At 52.1% G+C, this 19461-nt stretch overlaps 1 protein-coding gene across 1 annotated transcript in view; it reads left to right on the top strand.

Annotated features, from left to right (window-relative positions):
- The window catches only part of macrod2 (mono-ADP ribosylhydrolase 2), a 257408-nt gene extending 239129 nt beyond the window's left edge, over positions 1-18279 (top strand). Inside the window, exon 6 of the mRNA XM_018740111.1 lies at positions 17974-18279. Coding sequence (XP_018595627.1) covers positions 17974-17975 — 2 coding nt within the window. The 3' untranslated portion in view covers positions 17976-18279. The remainder of the gene's footprint in view (positions 1-17973) is intronic.
- The last annotated feature ends 1182 nt before the right edge of the window (positions 18280-19461 follow it).

Here is a 19461-nt window from a genome sequence, read left to right as displayed (position 1 = left end):
GATGTTGTACTTGGATCTCCTGGTCTAGTCTCAGGATTCGACACTCAGCCTCCTGTTTGCGGATGCCTGTGACCCAATATCTTTGTCTTTATAGTTGAGTATGACCTGAGACCTTCGGTACCTTGTTCTTTGGTACCTTCCTTCTGCTGGACACCTTGATTGTCCATGAGGATCGAGAGGAGATGCCCTGAGATGGCTTTGGCTTCACCCTCGGTGAGGCTGCCTCGGGACGAGTCACCGGGAGTCTCCTTCCTGCTCCGAACTTCTGAGGAGAGGCTGCGTGAGACTGCCAGAAAAATCGAGGCGTTGGGAAGGAATGATCTGGAAGGCGGGAGATTTGGAGACACAGGCAGATGCCATGTGTCGGTTTGCCACGGAAGCGACCGCTCATTCGAGTTCCTCTCCGACGACGCCGCGGCGCTCAACCGGCGGGGAGCCCGAGCAAACCAGCTGCTTCCTCGTACCGACACTTTGACGGGAGATTGGCGTCTCTCTGAGCGGGAGGGGGGTGGGGGAGGTTTACCGTGGTGGAGGAAACAAACGCGCCGGATATCTCCCATCTGACAGTTTTGCCACAGAAGATGAAAAGCTTCCCATTATCCTGGTTGCGTGAGGAAAATGTCGATGTGCCGGTGTTCGACTGAGTGTATCCATGTTGGTAAAAGTGCCGCTTTAATACTTAAGGAAGGAAATTATCTTAAGCGCTGCATATTTCTCATGGAATGTGACAGAACGCCAGTCCCAGGATGCTGCGTGTGTGTGTGTGTGTGTGGCAGTGGCTAAGAGACTGACGGAAAGCCAACCGTCCTGGTGGTTTGTGTGCGTGCGCGCTACAGCTTCCAGGCAGAACTCCAGTGTGATGCTGCCCTGGTCTCCGAGGAGGAACATACCCCTCCGTACGGCAGCAGGTTGTTAGTACAACTCAGTAAACAAAAGTGCATCGACAACAAAGAGCTTTAGACACACACAGGACTATGGACACACAGCTTGTGTGTGTGACTCCACCATGTTGCTGGTTCACATCCCTCCAGTAGCTCCTATAGAAGTCACATTCAAATATCAAATGCATGGATACTCATATTCGCTGTTGTTGATGGGAGGGATTCAGCAGCTCTGAGGGACACAGGGAGCTCATCCACCACATTTGGGCCTAAACTGAGAACCGGTGAACTTGTGGACAGCAACTTCAAGTGTGAAAGTGGACGAAACGGAGACGCTTCAGCGAAAACACGGAGGGAACAAGTTTTTACACAATGCGTAAATTAATTATGAGTCTATTAATAATGTCGCTGATTATAATTTCATTCCAGATGTAATGGGGGATCAAGTAGTGTAGCGGTTTGGCGCTTCCTCTGAATGCGCGCAGTCAAAGTGACCCTGCTGTACAAAGAAGTAAATCGCGGTAAGTTTCCTCAGATGAAGGTGTGAGTCGAGCAAGCGGACGGTAACGGACGCGTGGGTTTCGTACGTTTTCCTCCACATCGAGCAGCGCATCGGTCCCGTCGCCGAAGCCGGAGCCGCGCTCCCGCCGACGTTTCGCGTCCGGCCCCCAGCGCTTCCGCGGAGGCAGGTGGGTGGCTGGGGGGAGGGGGGCGTCGCGGGCCCCCGGGCCCCCGACCCAGACGCCGACACGGCTTCCCGCCGCTTTTTGTTCTTTTATTTCCATTCTGACAAGTTTGACACGAAAAAGAGCTTACGGAGGCAATCATCCCGCCCCAGAGGCCCCTCACACCTCCTGTTGAGAGTTAACATTTCTTGTTTTACATAGTTTTTACTGCAGCTTTTCCCGCCGCTCTGCTGCGGAGGGACTCGGAAATCAATACGGAGAACCGAACTCCACTCGCGGCGAGACGTGGGAACGGCGAGGCCCGACTGTTTGTTTTACGCATTCCTCGAGTGTCCGTCTGCGCGGCCGACGCGAGGAACGCCCCCCCGCCGTCCCCTTCGCAGATGTGCGTGACTGTGTGCGCGATTGCGTCTCCGCGAGTTCTTCGTCTTTTCTCGCACCTTCCCAAGCTTCCGCGTCCCGCAACGTCCCGCTTGCGTTCTGGTCCTCGGAGCCGTACGGGCCAGGAGGTCGTGTGAGGTCGTAGCGAAGGACCGCGGATCGTAGGGCTGGCCGTCCGGTTGCCACGGAAACCCTTTGTTCCTGTTATGTGTTGACACCGCCAGTCTGCAGTTATTGTACACAGACCGAGGTCCCAAGTAAAAGTGTAAGATTAAGCTTTACTCCCTTGACAAACCTCCAAGCGAAGGACATCGGCTGTACCGAAATGACTGTTATATTCCATATTTGTTCAGATATTTTATAGTTGATTTGATAAATGAATATATTCAAATACAGATGTGAATGGAACATGGGAATGTACTGAGCAAGGAGGTAAAAAGCAGGAAGTGTATCACATCCAGCACCGTGTTCCCACTGGAGCGCAGCACCCCCGTTGTTAATTAGCTGAATGACATTGATGACACCCGCAGTGAGAGGCCTCCCCGAATAAAGCCCAGAAGAGCTCCGTCGTCGTCACTTTGACGCCTGTCATCTGTAAGATGTATGGACTCCTAACTGGTGTGTGACCTTCCCCTGATTAAAATCTCCATCATCGTCTCCTTCCCAAAGCCCAGAGCACCAGTCCTCGCTATTTTTTCCCCACTCGTCGCAGCACTGACAGGAAGTGTCACCTGTCCGCCTCTCTGTGACACCCCCCCCCCCCCCCCCCCCCCCGGAGTCATGGTGGCTTATCGGGTTGGACCTCGTCTCCATTTCCTGCTCTGTCCTCCTGACTGTCCGCTGAGGTTCTTCAGGACACCTGGTGATGGCATCAGTGCTGTTCTCTCCAGTCCAGCTTCCGGATCCCCGTGACCCTTGACCTCCGCTGTCTGGGTGAGCTAAGGGACGCATGTCCCGTCCACATGGACTTCTGCTGATGAAGCGTGGTGATGGGCCTCCATGACCGCTTCCAAACAGGGACAGTTATTCATGACAAAAGCACCAATTATACTGTCTTCTTATTGTAACCTCTGAATGTTACCAGCTATTAATATAATCTGTAATACAAGGAATGTGCTATAAAACTGCATGAAAAAGTAAATTTTCACACCTCAAGAATCATCATGCTCTGTTCACACACACACAGCAGTATTCTAGAGTCTTTGTACTACGCGATCTGTTTTGGTTCCAGTGCAGTGGAACAAACCCCTCTGTCCCTCAGAGCTGCTGAATCCCTCCCATCAACACCATCTGCTGTGATTATCTATGTATTTGCTGTTTGAATGTCACCTCTGTTTAGCTACTGGAGGGATGTGAACCAGCAACACGGTGGTGTCACACACACAAGCTGTGTTTCCATAGAACGTACAAATCAAAATGCAAAAGTAAACGTATGCTGCAGCATTTCAGGTGGTGATGAGCTTGATTCCCAGCCCAGTCTTGGGTTTTCGTTCCCACCGAGCTCGTCGGATCCCCGTCTTTCATAACACGAGCTGCTGTAGCGGTTAAGGCATTTCAACTGGACCTGTTGGGTTGGATGTGCACGCCTTGCTGCAACCTTCACCGTGTCTTTCACTTTTTGTGCCCTTTCGTACGGCGGTATCTATTAGGGACCAGCACATGTGGGACCGCCTTGTGCCTACTCTGCATATGACCAAACAGACTTTGTGTTTGTTTAGTAAATAGCGCCGTAAAAGCATCGTTCAGCCTTTCATGGGCAGATGGTTCCGTGTTAATAAGGCTTGACCTGTGATCACTGCTCTGTTTCAGTGCGAAAGTGCGGTAACGGGGGCTCCGAGCCACAAGATAGGGTCTTGATCCGTCTCCGAGGACGTGTCGGTGATGCGGCCCAAGTTTTCCGAGTCTCCGAGCTCATCAGTCGTATGCGCACGCGTGTGTGTCTGTGTGCGTTCCTGTACGTGCATAAATTATGCCAAGAATCTAATAAAACACCAATTTAACAGAGAAGCACAAGAGTGCAGTGCATGTCAAAAGTGTCCACACCCTGACTGAAACTTCTGCAACGTTGGCTTTTCTGATGTCAAGGCTGAAATCAAGACAAACCATTTCACACCTTTTTTTTTTTTTTTTAACCCTCAATGAGACCGTGTTACCAACAGCACTTAACCGGAAAACAAATGAATCAGTTTTAGGAGACAAACATTGTCATTGACACTAAAAAGACATTGAGTGACTTGAAGGCTTAAGTGTTCGGGCTGTAGGTGTGTTGAGATCTGACCAATCATATTTCAGATTGTGTAATATGGTAATTGGATGTCCACTCAATTGAGTCTGATTGGCCCTAAATAAACTCAGCTGTTGCAGGTGGGTTTTCTTCACCAGTTCTTGGTTAAGTGGTGTAGTTTGGTAGCAATAGTTGAAGTGGAGCTACCAGAAGGTCTTTGAAGTCATAGCGCTGATCTTGTTGAAAGGTACAGCTCAGGAGAGCAGTGTAAAGGATGTTTAAATGCGCTACGTATGGAATGTCTCTTGTTCTCACTTCCCCCTCTCAACAATCCCCATGTGGTTATTGGTTTATTGACCACTGATGGACTTCGGGAAGCCCTACAGAAAGGGTCACGCTGTTCAGATTGATCTAGAATCTGGGGGGCTCGATGGGTTACGCTGGTGTGTTCGACAGCTTCGAGACTTGAGCTCGGAAATAGGTTCAAATCCCACTGTCTGGGTTTCTTCCAGATGCCCTGGTTTCCTCAGATGAACAGGTCCTTCAAAATTGCCCTTTGTGTGTGATTACCCTACCTGTCTGGGATAGGCTCTGGACCACAGAGACCCTTGCACAAGTGGTTGTTGGCAGAGGATTACCTAGGTCTCCAAAGCAGATGCCTTCCTTCTGTCCAAGTTGGACCGAATTTTTTCCTTCCTCGTTACCCTTTGTCCCACCTGTATGTTTATACGCCCTTGTATTTCTGGTTCTACTTTGGGACAAAAAGAGTATTTCTTGGTCTCGCTGGTTAAATTCACGTGTAAAACGTGGTTGTCCTGAACCGCACAAGCTCTGCGGTTCCTTTTTGGAACCAGTCATGGGGCTTCGACACGCTTCGCCACCGGAGCCCCTTGTGGTCAATCGGGAAGCGGTTTATGGCGGGAAATTAGTAGTTAGATTTCTTGTTGTTGTTCCAGTTTCGTTCGATTCAGTGCTTGTGTTGGTGGTGGTTCGCAGCCCCACCGCAGAGGTCGAAGCCTGAACTCTGTCAGATGGTCCTAACTTTTTGCATTTCTTTTCCTGCCGGAAGTGTCTGTCGTCCCTATGTACGAAGGGACGAGGCACTGCGTGGCGAACCCTGGAGACGTGCCGCTAATAGACATGTGGCCTGTGTGTGATCGGGGGTGTAGGGAGGACCGATGCATTTATTGGGGTTATCGGTTGCTTTGAACACCGTTACCTGCTGTGTTCACTGCCCCAAACTAACTGTGTCCTTTGTTTCCTTTTCTCTCTGTCACATGTGCTGCGGTACCTGCTACCCTGTCTTCTGCCGGTTTGGCCGCGTGACACAGGTAAGTCCACCGGTTCCGCCACCGCTCTCGTAGGTTCTCGGTTCGAGGGCACCGTTAGGATTTCGGCTTGGGGATTTGACCCTGAGCCGTTGATGAGTTTTCGAGAGTTACGCGTATGACGTCCTGCGGGTGTCCCCGCATTCGCTGGTGTTGTCAAACGGAACCGTCCGCTCCCCGTCTCAGTGTGAGACGCTCCTGTGGGTGGGCGGGTGGGACAGTTGGCTATGAGCCCACAGGGACAGCTGATGTGCGGAGTGAATTCTCCCCGTGCCACAGACACACCGCAAACTTCTTCGTGGACAGAACACCAGTGGCCCCCCCCCCGTCCGCTCTGCACCGAATTACCGTTTTCCCTCCTGTGGAGAAGCCAAGGAAGGAGCCGTAGCTAAACGGCACTGACATTTATATCTGTGAACATTTTCAAGTAGGAGTTCGAAATATGAACATTGTACTGCTTGTTTGCTGCTAACCTGGTGGAGCGGCGGGTAACGCGGCTCACGGCTCCTGGGCTGCGGGTTGGAACATGGGTTCGAATCTCGCTCGGTCCGGGTGGAGCTTGAACACCACGCGGGTTTCCTCCAGGTGCTCTGGTTTCCTCCCACAGTCCAAAGATGTGTTGCGGATGTGTTGGTGACTCTGAATTGATCTGTGTGTTGCATTGCTCTGATATGAAGATAGGTAAATGAGAATTTACTATAGTATACTGAACACTGTAAGTCATCTTGCACTAAGTAGTCTGTTAAATAACAATATGTTACGTTTGAGAAAATCCTCTCCTGAATGACTACATGTAACATACATTACTGCTGCTTCTTGCGCAGCTCCCCAGTTTTCTCCGCTGTCTGGAAGCCGGAGAGACGTAGTTGTCGCTCTACAGTCGCCGTCCCTTTCACGTGTTCCCCTAGAGGTCAGAGGTCACAGTTTGCGGTTTAACCTCCCCAGCCTCTACCTTTGCCGTCTCCTCCCTCGTTTGTGTCCTCGTCCTTCTGTGGTTTCGGCTTCGAGGACGAACGCCGAGAAGCAGGTGGGGAGGTGGTAGACTTCAGTCGCTAATTACGCACCCCTCGCCGTTCGAGGGCCCACTTACCGCCGGCGTTCCGGCGTGACAATCAGCGAGTGCCGCGCCGCTTCGGCTCCCCACCCCCCTCGCGGCAGGCCGTCCGCCTTTCATCTCGTCTCGGCGCCTCGTGCTCGCAGCTGACAGCTCCAGACGCGTAACGTGTAAATAGGAAACAATCGTATCGCGGTTCCTGTGATGGCGCTCTGCTGCGGTGTGTGCCGCGTGGCTCCGTGCTGAGGGGGCTTTGATTGATTGATGTCGCACCTGTTTTTTCTCTTTGTTTCGGCACGCTGTAAAAATAAGTTGTCCCGTAATTGCGTCATCCCTCTGAACGCCGCCACCGATGCATTCTGGGAAAAGAATCCCGGCCTGGAAGAGCACCAGAGCTCTCTTCTCATCCGGAATGTGCCACTGCTCCGCATAGCCTTTGCATCTCCTCTCGGTCGGGGTCTGAGGCGGGCGGTGCCCGGCGACCTTCTCCCTGGGAAGCCACACCGCTGTGAGTGCGTGGTGGTGGTGCGTGAATCAGTCCGCGGTGCATGTGCCAACAAAGCCTCTGCACTCTCGATTTGTGGGGTGGGGGGGGGGGCAGCTCAGTGGCACAAATGTGGGATGAGCAAGATTTTTACCTGAGTGAAAAATCACCGAATGTGCCTCTTTGGAGCTGCGTTGTGTTGCTGCCATTTTCGGCATCTCAGCTTTTGCAGGGAAAACTGAGAGACATTGGAGGCAGTTAACGTGTGTGTGTGTGTGTGCGCGCGCGCGTCCGGTAATGACACACGGGGCCGTCGTTTGGTTTTCGCTACGGAAATCTTGGCTCTTGAGGTGCTGACCGCCGCTCAGGAGCTGGCGGACAAAGACCGGCGAGCGCAGCGGGCGCAGCCTCGTCTGCGACAGGAGGAGCGCGTTGCTGCCACGAGCCAAAACCAACAGATGGGAAGAGCGGCAGAAGCAGCAGTTTTGAGCGAACGGCACCGTTTCCTGGCGGGGCGACCGCTTGGCAGCGAGGCCCCGCGGCCCGCGCCAGGGCAGCGGGGCGGGAAACCGGAGCCTCTGTAGCCGGGGCGAGCGACCTGCCGTCGGTGGCGATCCGCCGGGCGACCCTGGTGCGCCTGGAGCACGGAGCCGCGGGGGCCTCCGACCGCGCCGGGTCGGTACGGCGTCCGTGCGAGACGGGCGAGTCCGTTTAACGGAGGGAACGGCAGCGCTAACGAACGGCCTTGTCCCTCGAGGCGCCGGGAGACGCGGTCGCAGCGTGGCGCGGCACGCCTGTAGAAAGAGGCCTGGGCGTTAATTTCCGCCTGGATTAACTTTAATCCACAACAAACTTCAGAGGCGCAAAGCCACGTCGTGTTTGTTCACTCCTGTTATAAAATGCTGACATTTAATTAAGAGTGCGCCGCGCAAACTGTTTACATACGCGGGGTTCTCTCGGGAGAGCGGACCGGCCGCGGCCCGCCGATACCACGTGGGCCGGGGGTGCTTGGCGGCCACGTGGACGGCGACCGCGGCGAATGCTAATGGGGCCGTTCGGCAGCGGAAGCGATGATGGGGCCGAAAGCCGGTGCGAGGGGCTTCCGTCCGTCGGCCCGAGTCCCCTCCCCCCTTCCGGGGGGACGTAAAATAACCTTGTGTTAATAATGTGGGTGGCAAGCGACGGGAGGAGGGGGACCCTGATTATAATTTTAATCAGGAAGTAAGATTGCTTTTTCCTTTGTCTTGCTGTGTTGCTCTGGCCCTTTATGATAGCAAGCAGCAGTAGGAGGAGGTGGGTGGAAAAGTGGGAAGGTGGGGTGGGGGGGTTTGAGGAGCACTTGTTCAGGCAGTGGTGCATGGACCCCCCCCCCAAAAAAAAAGTCCTGCTAAGCTCAAGGATCTCAGAAACGAACTGCGGTTCAGATCATGGTGAAACTCCACCCATCGAACCCCCATCTGCCTGATGCTCCCGGGAAGCTGTTTTGTGGCTAATTGGGGACAGTTTGTGGGAAACGAGGAATCCGAGGGACACGTTCTCCCTGGTGGATCCTTTTCATGTGGTTCCCAGTGTTATTTTTGTCCGGCGTATGCGTTTCGGGACGGACTCTGCGTCCAAACGGCTCCCGTCTGGGCTCGGATCCCCTCGTTTCGTGCGTTTGTTTCATGAGTTTGGCCCCCGTCTCCCGGTTACAAGGTCCGAACGGGGGCGTAAAGGCAGGTCTCGCCGGACTCTGCGTTTCGGGCAGCTCCCGCGCGGCCGCGGTTCCTCCTTTCCGGGGAGACGCACACGGAGAAGAGCGTCGAGAAGCGGGTTCGAACGGCCGCTCGCAACCGCACGGGAGAACGGAGGCCCTCGCTCGCACCTGTTGGATGACGTTCGCATGGGAGCAGCGCCCTTCTGCAGGCAAACGCCTCTCCGGTTCCGCCGCGGTCACGGTACTCATCGCAGGGTGCGTAGCGGTGAGAACTGCTGCCTCGCGGAGTAAAAATGACCCATCTCTGTAAATGGGGGAAATCGGCGCAAGTGTCTCAAAGTGTCACATAAACGAATAAATAACATCCTCCAGCTGTTTGTGTCAAAGATGAGAATTTCTTAAGCAGGCAGCGATTTTGAGTAGAGTCACGTTCTTTGGAGTTGCGCTAAAATGTGGCTCTTTCGGCTTTTTCTTTCGTCCTCTCGCTCTCGCCCTGATCGTTCTTCCCTTCCATTAAGAGCTATTCTTATGGCGAAATCTCCAGCCTAGGAAATAGGCTGTGGGTGCGGTACGGCGGCTCTTAGCCGCAACCGGTGAAAGCTTAACACGAACGCACCTCGGTTTATTCGCTGGTTCGGTTCTGTAAGAATTACCGATATGCCCGTAATTACAATTGCGGAAATGACGCCGGTTCCGCACTCCTATCCTGTGCTGACTGACGGATTTATGTCGTAAACGTACGCGATGTTCCTCATCTCGTTGGCGATCGCCGACGCCCGGAAACGCCAGTTGCGGGCTGTAAACACTGCGGAAGTGAGTTGAACTAAGTCGAGGCCACCTTCCTATTCCGTTCGGATGCTCCGTAGCGCCCCCTCTTGGCCGGGAGGGTAAACGCGGGTCCCCTAGACATTTCGGTTCTTTGCGATGTTAAATAAGCAAAGAAAATGAGCTGGGAAGCGCGTGTCGGCGTTCGTCGGCCGACGAACGGAGCCGGCGTAGCGTGAGGACGGAGCGCTCGCGGGTCAGCGTCGCGGTCACTCGAGCGGCAAACCTGCCGCAACTTTCTTCTTGCTGGTTATGAGAAATGTTGTGCTGCACGTGCCGTTGTGGCAAAGCCACTCTCATTTATTTCTTTTGATTTATTTTAATTTCTGTACTTTTCATGTCGCTTTGCTCTGTGTTACGGGGCATTTTTGAATGTTTGTTTTTTTTTTTTATTTTTATATTGCTGCAATCCCAGAACTCCAGCGGAACGCGGCCGTCGAAAGACCTGGCCCACGAACTGAACTCTCGACCGCTTCCGCAGTCAAACGCGAATATTATAACTTATCGCCGTGGCATTTTCAGTCATCCGCTGATGGCTGCTATTATTTCAGATCCCTTCAGAAATTACTGATGTTGTTCCCCCTCCTCCCCCCATCCTCCTGCCTCTCGTCAGGTTCGTATTCGGCCAAGGATGAGTTGTTTTTCCCAGACAGAATTGGACAGCGGCAGGCATGGTAAATCTTTCTTTCGTCCGCCGAGTAAGTGTAGGGTGGGTTACGGTTCTGCTCGGCATGATGGGAAACCGCCGACCTGAGCCTGACCTCGTATTCCGCTCTTTCTGTCAGTGTCTTCCATAGATGTTGTGGAAAGGCCCAGGGAAGGTGCCCTCTAACCCGGAGCAGGCTGTGGGGAGAAGGGGAATGATGTGTTTATATACAGTGTAATGTGCTGGGGGATTATGGTGGGGGCGGGGGGGCGATACCACATGCCGGACGTGAGGCGTCCAACCGCTAGATGAGCCACGTTGCTCTTTCCTCGCCACGTATGGGGTGATTTTCCGCAGAAACACAAGTGCTGCTCGCAATGCGATGCAGACCCTCCCTGGTGGTCTTCAGACATGATTCATGTATGGAAAATGATAATTGAACATTCGGCAGCACATTTTACCGCGCGGTAAGCGAGGCAGAAGATGTGGATGTCTTAATTATGGTCCTGGGCGCCAGGCGTGCGCCACTGGTCCTAGGAGGAACTCTGCTGTGGTCCTTTGAACCGTAACTTGTTGTGCTCTGAGAAACGAGTGCGCGACTCGCGGGAGGAGCTTCGTCGCGTCTTTAACGCACGCCTCGCGCGGGCGTGACGAGAGGTCGTTTGCTGTCGGGGGCAGGGCTCCGTTTCCGAGCGGGACGGGGCCCGGGCTCTCCGCGGTTCACCTGACCGTGACGGGAGGGAGGACCCCGCGGTGTGAGCGGAGACACGACCCCACGCGCACGTGGAAAACGCTGGTTTCTCTTCTCTTCGTCTTTCTGGCACTCGGGAGCTGTGCCTTGGGATCCCATCTACGGACCATTAACATTTAACCGTCGTTCTCGGGCTCTGCTGAAAAAGATGAATTGGAGGTGCGCACTTCTCACTCACCAGCTGCTTTCAGCCTGGAAAAAGTCCTTTTTACATAGAGCTGGAGCTCTTCTGCAAGAGTGGAAATGAAGTTGGAGCGATCTCCGCTCATCTGCTGCCTACCCTTACCGGGGTGTCGGAACCGCTTTAAAGACGATGCGATTGCTCTCCCCTCCGTACCCGTTTCCGGAGCGGCTGAACAAGCGCGTCGGTGCTACTTTCTCAATGTAGGTGCAGCAGGTGGCGTAGTGGTTAGAAATTCATCCTTTGGGCTCAAAGGACCCAGGTTTGAATCTCACTTCCTGCTGCAGTTCCCTTGATGAAGGTGCTCACCCTGAATTGATAGAGTAAAAATTACCCTGCTGTGTAAAAGGGTAACTTGGTGTACAAACCTCACGTTGTAGGTCAGATTGGAGAAGAATGTTGAATTAAATGACTACATGTGAACTTACATGAAAAGTTCTGGACCTTCCATACCTCCTTATTCCATTTGTTCTCAATTCCTCCTTTTCACGTTTTCCGCTTCTTCGTCGCGTTGGGTTGTCAACTCGTATCGACCAGATTTATAGAGCCGTTCCAGACACTTCTGGAGAAGGGCATCGCATACCGTAAATACGTAAAACTAAATGTGTGAAACAGGACTGACCCGCAGTGGACTGTAACTCGTCTCCACTTAACAGCAATGTTTTGGGCGTTCTCTTGTCCTCTATGTATCGGTGGTTGGCGTCTAGTGCTTCTCATTCCGTCGCCCACGCTGGTGGTTACGACTTCGGTCCCCAAGTCTGTGGGGCCAGTGAGGGTCACTTTGGCCGTGTCTGAAACCATTGTTCTGGATGCTTTCCACATTAAATGACAGTTTATAAATTTGTCAACATGTTGCTGCTGTTGCTAAGTACCATTGACTCAGCTTTGACTCTTCTTGACCGCAGATGTGAAAATGTGGTCTTGGAAATTTTTTGGACTTTATATCACATTTCAATCCTCATTGTGCAGGTGGGTAGCGTCAAAACTGCTCTGAAGCTCCTCCCTGTAAGAGGCTTGACGCCGGTGCTCGTGTCCAATGGCAGACCGGCGTTGGACACCCTTCGCCGACCGCCTCGAGCGTATGGGGCCCGGGCCCAGTGCAGACGCTCTCGTTTCGCTTCATCCCGACCCCAAAGCCCACTCGCCACATCCTGGCAGGGTTCCCAGGGAGGCGAGGAGAGGACTGCCCTGCCATCCCACCCCGATTTATCGTTCCACATATTAAAGTCGTATTAGCTTCCAGGAAAAAGGTGGTAAAACAAATGCGATATAAATCAAAGGTGAACTCGACAAGAGAGCAGTATTTCATTCAACCTGTGATTAGGACCGTGGCACGGCTCAATACGTGTCTCTGTGCGTTGAGTAATCGGCTGCATAAATTCAGACGCGCCCTTTGTCCCGGGCCGGGGGACGGAAGCCTGGTAGCGATGCGCCACGTTTTCGGAAGGAGTCTTCATCCGGTTGAAAATTCGCACGGAAGGAGGGGGGCCTTCGCAGCGGGCCGTCGGTGGGAGGGGGGCGAGATCAAGTGCGGACGCTCGTTGTGGTTTGTTGGAGATTATCTGCTGCGGGCTTCCTCCGTTCAACCTCGGGCTTGTGCGAAGCTACTTCTGTTGGCCTGCAGCCCCACGTGACCCCTGTGAGAGTCCGGAGTCATCTCCGTAGAATGGGAGGAAGCAAATGGCCCCTGAAGGTTCACTAGTTCTGTGAGCCAGGACCCCCTCGGGGGAGTGATCTTTGAGGCGTGGCTCTGGCTGCATGGTCCTGTCCCACGACTGATGTGTGATCTTCGGGGAGAAGCCTTTGAGGATTTCACCTGTGTAGTATTGTGGGTGTGGCCTCTGCATTGTGGGTGGAGCCGAGAGAAGCCTGCTGCAGCCTGTCATTCTACACACGCCATAGTACCGGCTTTACCTCCAGGACCATCTTTGAGCGGAAAAATGCTAGAAACATGACCGTCCTCCTACTATATTGACCTAAAACATCTAGCTTCCAGTCTCTGGAGCCATCGATTTCTTTGCAAGCCGGTGTGTTTGTGTGTCTTTGTGGAAGAGCAGCGAGCCTCTTTGAGGTCTTAACCCACTTCGGTGCTCCTGACACATCTCGTAGCTCTGCTGCGCTTGCGGGTCGTCACGCATGCCACCCCAGCTATTCCCACGTGCGGCGGTGGCGGCGGCGGTGGTGGAGAACCGCGGGCGAAATCTGCGCCTCCTTCATCTCCAAGGCAGCCGGAATGTGGGCTTTAATCGACGTGACAGCGAGCCACACTAAACGCTCTGCAGTTAATTTATCCCAAAACCAAATACGACTGTTGGAGTTATAAGCGCTTTCATGGAATCCCAGTATAAACAGCGTCGCGCTCGTCTCCACGTGCACCGTGACCTCACGCGCCCCTTGCTGCGGCTCTGCAGCGTCTGCTTTGCGTTAGTCGCCGCTGCGCTCCGCTTGCCCGGATGATTAGCTCAGCGTCGTGCTATTTTTTTTCCTGCCCGTGGGTTGCAGCGTCTCCGAAACGGCTCTCCGGCCTTGTTAACGGAACCGCGAAAGGGAAACGTGCAGGAATGCAGGGAATAGGAGGCTCGAGGGGGTCCGTGTGCTGTCGGAGAGCAGGGACGCACTTGAGCGTCAGTTCACTTCCCTGGAAATTTATCCAATGGGGCCAGCAGGTGGCGCAGTAGTTACAGCTACGGCCGTCCGTTCGTAGCCACCCAAGTTTGAATCCCGCAGTCGAAGGTACGAAACCCTGAATTAATACCGTAGAAATTACCCTGCTGTCTAAAAGAGTAAATTACTGCAAGTACCTTAACATTGTAAGTTGCTTCGGAAAAAAGTGTCACATGAATAAATGCTCCTAAAGCTAAACGGGAGCATTTAAACAAGCATTGTGAGTCGCGCCCAGGTGTTCATCATTTGATATTCCATGTTCTGAACCTTCCGAATTGAAGCATTTCTTCACACTTGAGATTCTTCATCAATTATTCAGTCCGGCAAGCACAGCGTTGGTCTGGATTTAATCCGTGTGACATTTGCATAAAGTAAACAGCAGCGAGCCGACCGCACGCCCCCGTAACTTACTCGCTCGCCCCCGGAGCGTCCGTCCGTCTAGAAGTGGAACGCGTCCAGGCACGCTGACGGAGCGTTGAGCGCTCCTTCCAAAAATCGGTGTCATTTTCACCAAGAGGGCTGTTTTCCGTTCAATTTCACTAGACTGCTGCGTTAAAAAAAATACACATCGTAAATACTTAGAGCGAGGAGGAACGGGTGAACGTGGAGAGGAAGATTCTCAAAGATGTACACCTTGGCTATTTCTGTCACTTTCGCCACATCAGCGGCGATCGCTGCTGCCCTGGGGTTTCATGCACAGTTATTTATTCATGTCTGATACTTCTTCCAAAGCGACTTAGTGTTAATCTACTTATAATTATTCATTCATTTATACAGTTGGGTAATTTTACCGGAGCAATTTAGGGTAAGGACCTCGCTCAAGGGTACTACAACTGGAGGTGGGATTCGAACCCACGACCTTCGCATCCAAAAGCGGTAGCTCTACCCATTACGCTTAATTCAGCCGTGACGCTGGCCACAGACCACGGGCCACAACGCGCCGCGCGCCAACGAGGCTCGTCCCGTGAGCCGCGCTCGGGAACGTCCCGGCGAACGATAAAGCGCCGGTGAAGGAACGCCAACGATGATGGACCCTGTCTTTGAAAATGTCGTCCTCTCTTTCATTTGTCCCCCCGTGTTCGCCAGAGCGAGCAGACCTCTGCACTTTCAGCAGCGATAATACCACCCCTGTAAAGTTGCCAGATTACTTCATAAAAATGCTTTATGAGCCCTGACGCTTTAATGATGTTTACAGGCCTTCGCTGTGGGGAAGATTTCCTACCACATGGCATTTGGCCCTGCTGATGAGTCAGCGCACGCCGGCTCTCTTCTACACAGCTGCCCCGTTGTATGTAGTGATGAAAGGGCGGTTACCCGGCGCTCGTTTGACCGGTGGGAACGGCCGACGGGACCGATCGGCAGCGGCGCGCTCGGCTCCCTCCAAAAGGTTAGCGTGAAGAATAGTCCATTAGCGACTGGCTGCTTTACACCTTGTTCCCATTTGCACCCTTTTGAGGAACATTATTTGCTTGTTAAACCCAGATTAGATACCGTTGAGTTTTGCTGGGAGTTCGACACCCAGCAGTCTATTGGCTGCAGCGTTTCCATAAGTTGGACATCAGTTTTTTTTTATTTGTAGTTTTATCTTGTCGCATGGCTGGGTGTTGAAATTGCAGTCAAAAGTTTGAGAACTCCTGCCTGAAACTAGACTTGCCTGGGCTACAAAACCAGGACTTTTCAGAAGGGAGGCTTGTGCCTGTGTGGTTCCAACCATCCAGCATGGAGGTGGCAGCATCATGGTGTGGGGCTGCAGTGCTGGTGAGGGTTGGTGATCTTTACCAAGCCCATGGCAAACTCGCACATCGTGCCTGCCGTTCCATAGGGATTATAGCTATATGGACAGCACTTCATTGTTCGCCAAGGTACCCGTCCCAAAACACCCCTCGAAGCTGTACGAGATGAATCTGGGAAAAGTAGGAAAGTGAAGAATAATTCAGTTGTGACCCGGATGTAAAATGTTGTTGTCTCCAGCAAGTATACTCAGACCTTTGACTGGTACGTGGAAGGCGCACAAGGAGGTCTGAATTTTGCTTCTTAGGATAATTACATTGAAGGAGTCACCTTTGCACCCTGCTTACAGGCTCAAATTAGACTTCATTTTCTATCAGTGTGATGATGCATGTTGGGTAACACCCCCCCCGCCCCCAACCCAGTACGATGCTGCATGAAACACCTTACTGCATCGTGTCTTTCTGGACCCGAGGAGTGTCCTGCAGTCCAAAGGCTCATCCTGTTAGCACATCCAGAAGTGCAGGATAAATTACGACTCTTGCGGAGCGCCTTTTCAGCTCCAGGAGAAGTAGTGCTTTTGGATCCGTCTCTCTTTGGATTCCAGGCCAAGGAGATAAATCATCTCTTGCTTTCCCAAAGGGCTCGGACGTCCATCCAGTAATGTAAACATGCCAAGCTAAAGGAGCCTTCTTTTTTATTTTAAATAAAGCCTTTCCAGTTAAGTGCTTCGGTTTTAAGTAAATGCTGATTTCAGTGGGGGGGGGCTGCTGGCAGCCTGCTGGGATTTGAGCGGAGAGGAATGTGTACAGTTTAGCCCAGACCCTCGTGGGACACTCGTGTGTTTTTGCCACGGGGGGGTAGTGGAGGTGGTTCCCAGAAGGAGTCAGCATGGGGAGGTGGGTGGGGGGCACTTCGGATGGACAGCCGTTGCCCAGGGGAGGCGTTCTGGGGGAGGATGGAAAGAGATGAGAGCCAGTTGTGTTGACTTGAAAGAAAACATCCATCCTCAGAGGAGCACGGGCCGCGGCTCGGTCCACATATAAATCAGAAGAGACGTTTTCAGAGGATCCCCCCACATGTGTTTTGGAGCAACACCGGATGAGGAGCTGCCATTTTTGTAGAGTGGAACCAGCTTTTGAAGGCCAATAACGTTATCAAAGGACTTCTGTAGATGGTTGGAATTTATGATGTACCCTGGGTGTAGCAACAATTGATTGGAGTGTGTATTTCAGAGAAAATCACCCAGCAGTATAAACTGGGTAATCATAGTAAATTTCCAAGTTTCCTTTGACGAGGAAAAGAGCTAAATAAAAGTTTAAAATTTTTTTTAAGAAAAATTCGTCTAAGTCCGTCACCTGTATTAACGTTGCAGAGATGTTATTTATGATAAACACGGTGCCTATAAATGTCCTCTGCTCTCCAAGGGCTTTGCAAAGAAAAGTACAGAAGTTTTCTTCAGCTCACTGCTGCATATAGTAACTTACATAATCTTACATAATAACATTTTCTGCTTATCTCACAGTTTTTTTTTTTTTTTTTTTTCCTTCTTTACTGTGAAATATGGAATGAGAAGGAGGACGGTGAAGATATATTGAGCAGAGGAGCCATTTTTCAGGTCTGTAAAGGTTGGTCTTATTCCTTGGGCTCTCGGGCACGAAGAGCTGACTTTTCATCGCTGAATGTCAGCAGACCGGAGCCTAGCAGCTGCTTTTAAACCCATGCAGTTCGCGGACCATCGGAGGGGTCCGCATCATCTTGCAGTCTGAGCGAGGCTCTGGGTCCCATCAGGGCCACTGGTGTCTGAATGCGGAAGGAAACCAGAGTTTGCTAGGTGGCGGAGTTGTCAGGGTGATGGAAACCAGCATCACGGGGCAGTGTGTGATCTTGTATATTATATCTTGTGTATATAAATCCCCCAGTGACACAGTGTTTAACATGAACCACCCAGCATTGCTACGTTTCTCGGTGAACGTTTAACCCTGTTGGGTAGGATAATGGTGTTACCTTCTCCCAGCTCTAACGTGAACCAGTTACATTCACATTTAGTCACGAAGCAGATGCTTTTCTCCAAAACGATTTACAGCTTAAGGTGTTCAAACGTGAGGAAGTTGTCTAGTTAGTAGACAACTCTGAACACGTAGGTGGACCTGAATGGAGATGGTGGATCTCAGGCCTGGAAAGGATGTTGTAGATGGTGATTGTTCATCCAGGTGGCAATATCAGAGAAACATGAGGCTTGCTTGGAGGAAAGGGAGGAGGTGCCATATATCCAGCGGAGTCCATGAGAGGCAGTGACAGAGCCAAGGGAAGGTGTGTAGATGGAGAAAGTAGGGGCCGAGTAGCGATCCCTGTGGAACACCTATCGAGAGAGCTGTGATAAACCAGCTGGTGAGATCTATGTGATTGATTGCATTGTTTCACAACTGATCATTTGCCTCCAGGATTTTCTACAGAGGAGAGGAGGATCTGCTGGTTGACTGGCAGATTGAGCGCAAAGGCTGAGATGAATGGGAATTGAGGAGAACGAGGCACTTCCGTCCGAAGCTCCTTTCGCGGCCGTCGCCGAACAAACGACGCTTCCCCAGCCGCAAGGTCCACCGGTTACTGCCGCAGAGCAACGTGACTCCGCCGCATTTTCGTAGCAGTTCTCGAAGGTTGAGAAAGTACTCCTCCGTGTTCGGAAGCCTGCAGGATGCGGTGCCATCTTGGGCCGTGACATTCGTACGCTAAAGAGGAAGTGGTTATGAGCGACATAAAGGCACCGTGGTTGCAATTACATTTCCAAGGCTGTGTCACAAAAGATAATTGTAGACTTGGAGCGGAAGAAAAATATATTAAAAGCTTAAAGCTAATTGGCAGGCGGGAGATGGGCTTGTAATTTCGCACGTCGATCATCCCGTGCCTCCGTACGAACGTAACGGCGACGCCGCGGTTCTCCGGCCTCCTCCCCCTGCTCCTCCTCTCCCGGTTCGCCGGAACAAGTAATGGTCCTATGAATAAGTAGACATGATACCCCCTTGAAAATCCAGCGGGGCTTCAAATGTCAACCTTTAAGGGATGAATCCGGGTATTCTTCGAACGCAACGCAGGCCCCCATATTTAGCCATCGTCCATCGTCCGACAGCGACGACTGTGAAAGGAGTATTATCAGACGAAAAAGCTCGACTCCCCCGGCGCACGTAATTGAGCGCGATCCCCTTTAAATATTTTTTACAGTTGACTGACTGCAGCCCAAACAGCAAGGCGGATCTCCGGATGGCACAATGCAGCTCTTTCTGCGCGTGTGTGTCTCTTTCCAATACAGACGCTCAAAGTGAAACCCCATTCATCTGTGCCAGCTCCCACAATCGACAGCGCTAATTTCATAAATGCTTATGATGCGCGTGTCAAAGGGCTTTTTTGCACGCTTCCAAAAAGTCTCCCCCCCAGGTCTGCAAGGGAAAAATGCACAAGCAGCACGTCCTGCTGGTTTTACTTTAGCTTTCCTTCAGCACAGAATGGGAAATGCGCTGCTGCTGGGTGCCTAAATGACATGCGGTGTTTTTTTAAAAAAAAAAAAAAAAAAAAAAGGCACTTATTGGTTGTGCATTATGTATCGATTGGTTATTGATCTCTTCCCTTGTTAATATTGCTGTCCAAGCGATGCTCATGGGACATGTGGTATTTTTATGTTTGTGCCAAAACGGTGCACTTGAAACACATTTGGGCGCCTAATGCCCGGTGTGCTTTAGCGCATTAAAATGAGCGCTGACATTTATTTTGCCACATGTCCAGGCTGGTATTAGTGTGCGCTGTTGAGCCATAATGCGCTCTCTGTGCGCCGCTGACGCCTCTTCCTCCCGCTCCAAATGCCACCGCCGTCCGTTTGTGGGCTCCCTTGTCGCTGCGCGGCCCGACAGAGTGCACCATTATTCCTCCACAATTACGCA

The sequence above is a fragment of the Scleropages formosus genome, chromosome 4 (assembly GCF_900964775.1).
Source record: "Scleropages formosus chromosome 4, fSclFor1.1, whole genome shotgun sequence".
In the NCBI taxonomy this organism is placed as follows: Eukaryota; Metazoa; Chordata; class Actinopteri; order Osteoglossiformes; family Osteoglossidae; genus Scleropages; species Scleropages formosus.
The sequence above is the reverse complement of the archived record's forward strand: the minus strand, read 5'-3'. Positions and strand labels throughout refer to the sequence as shown.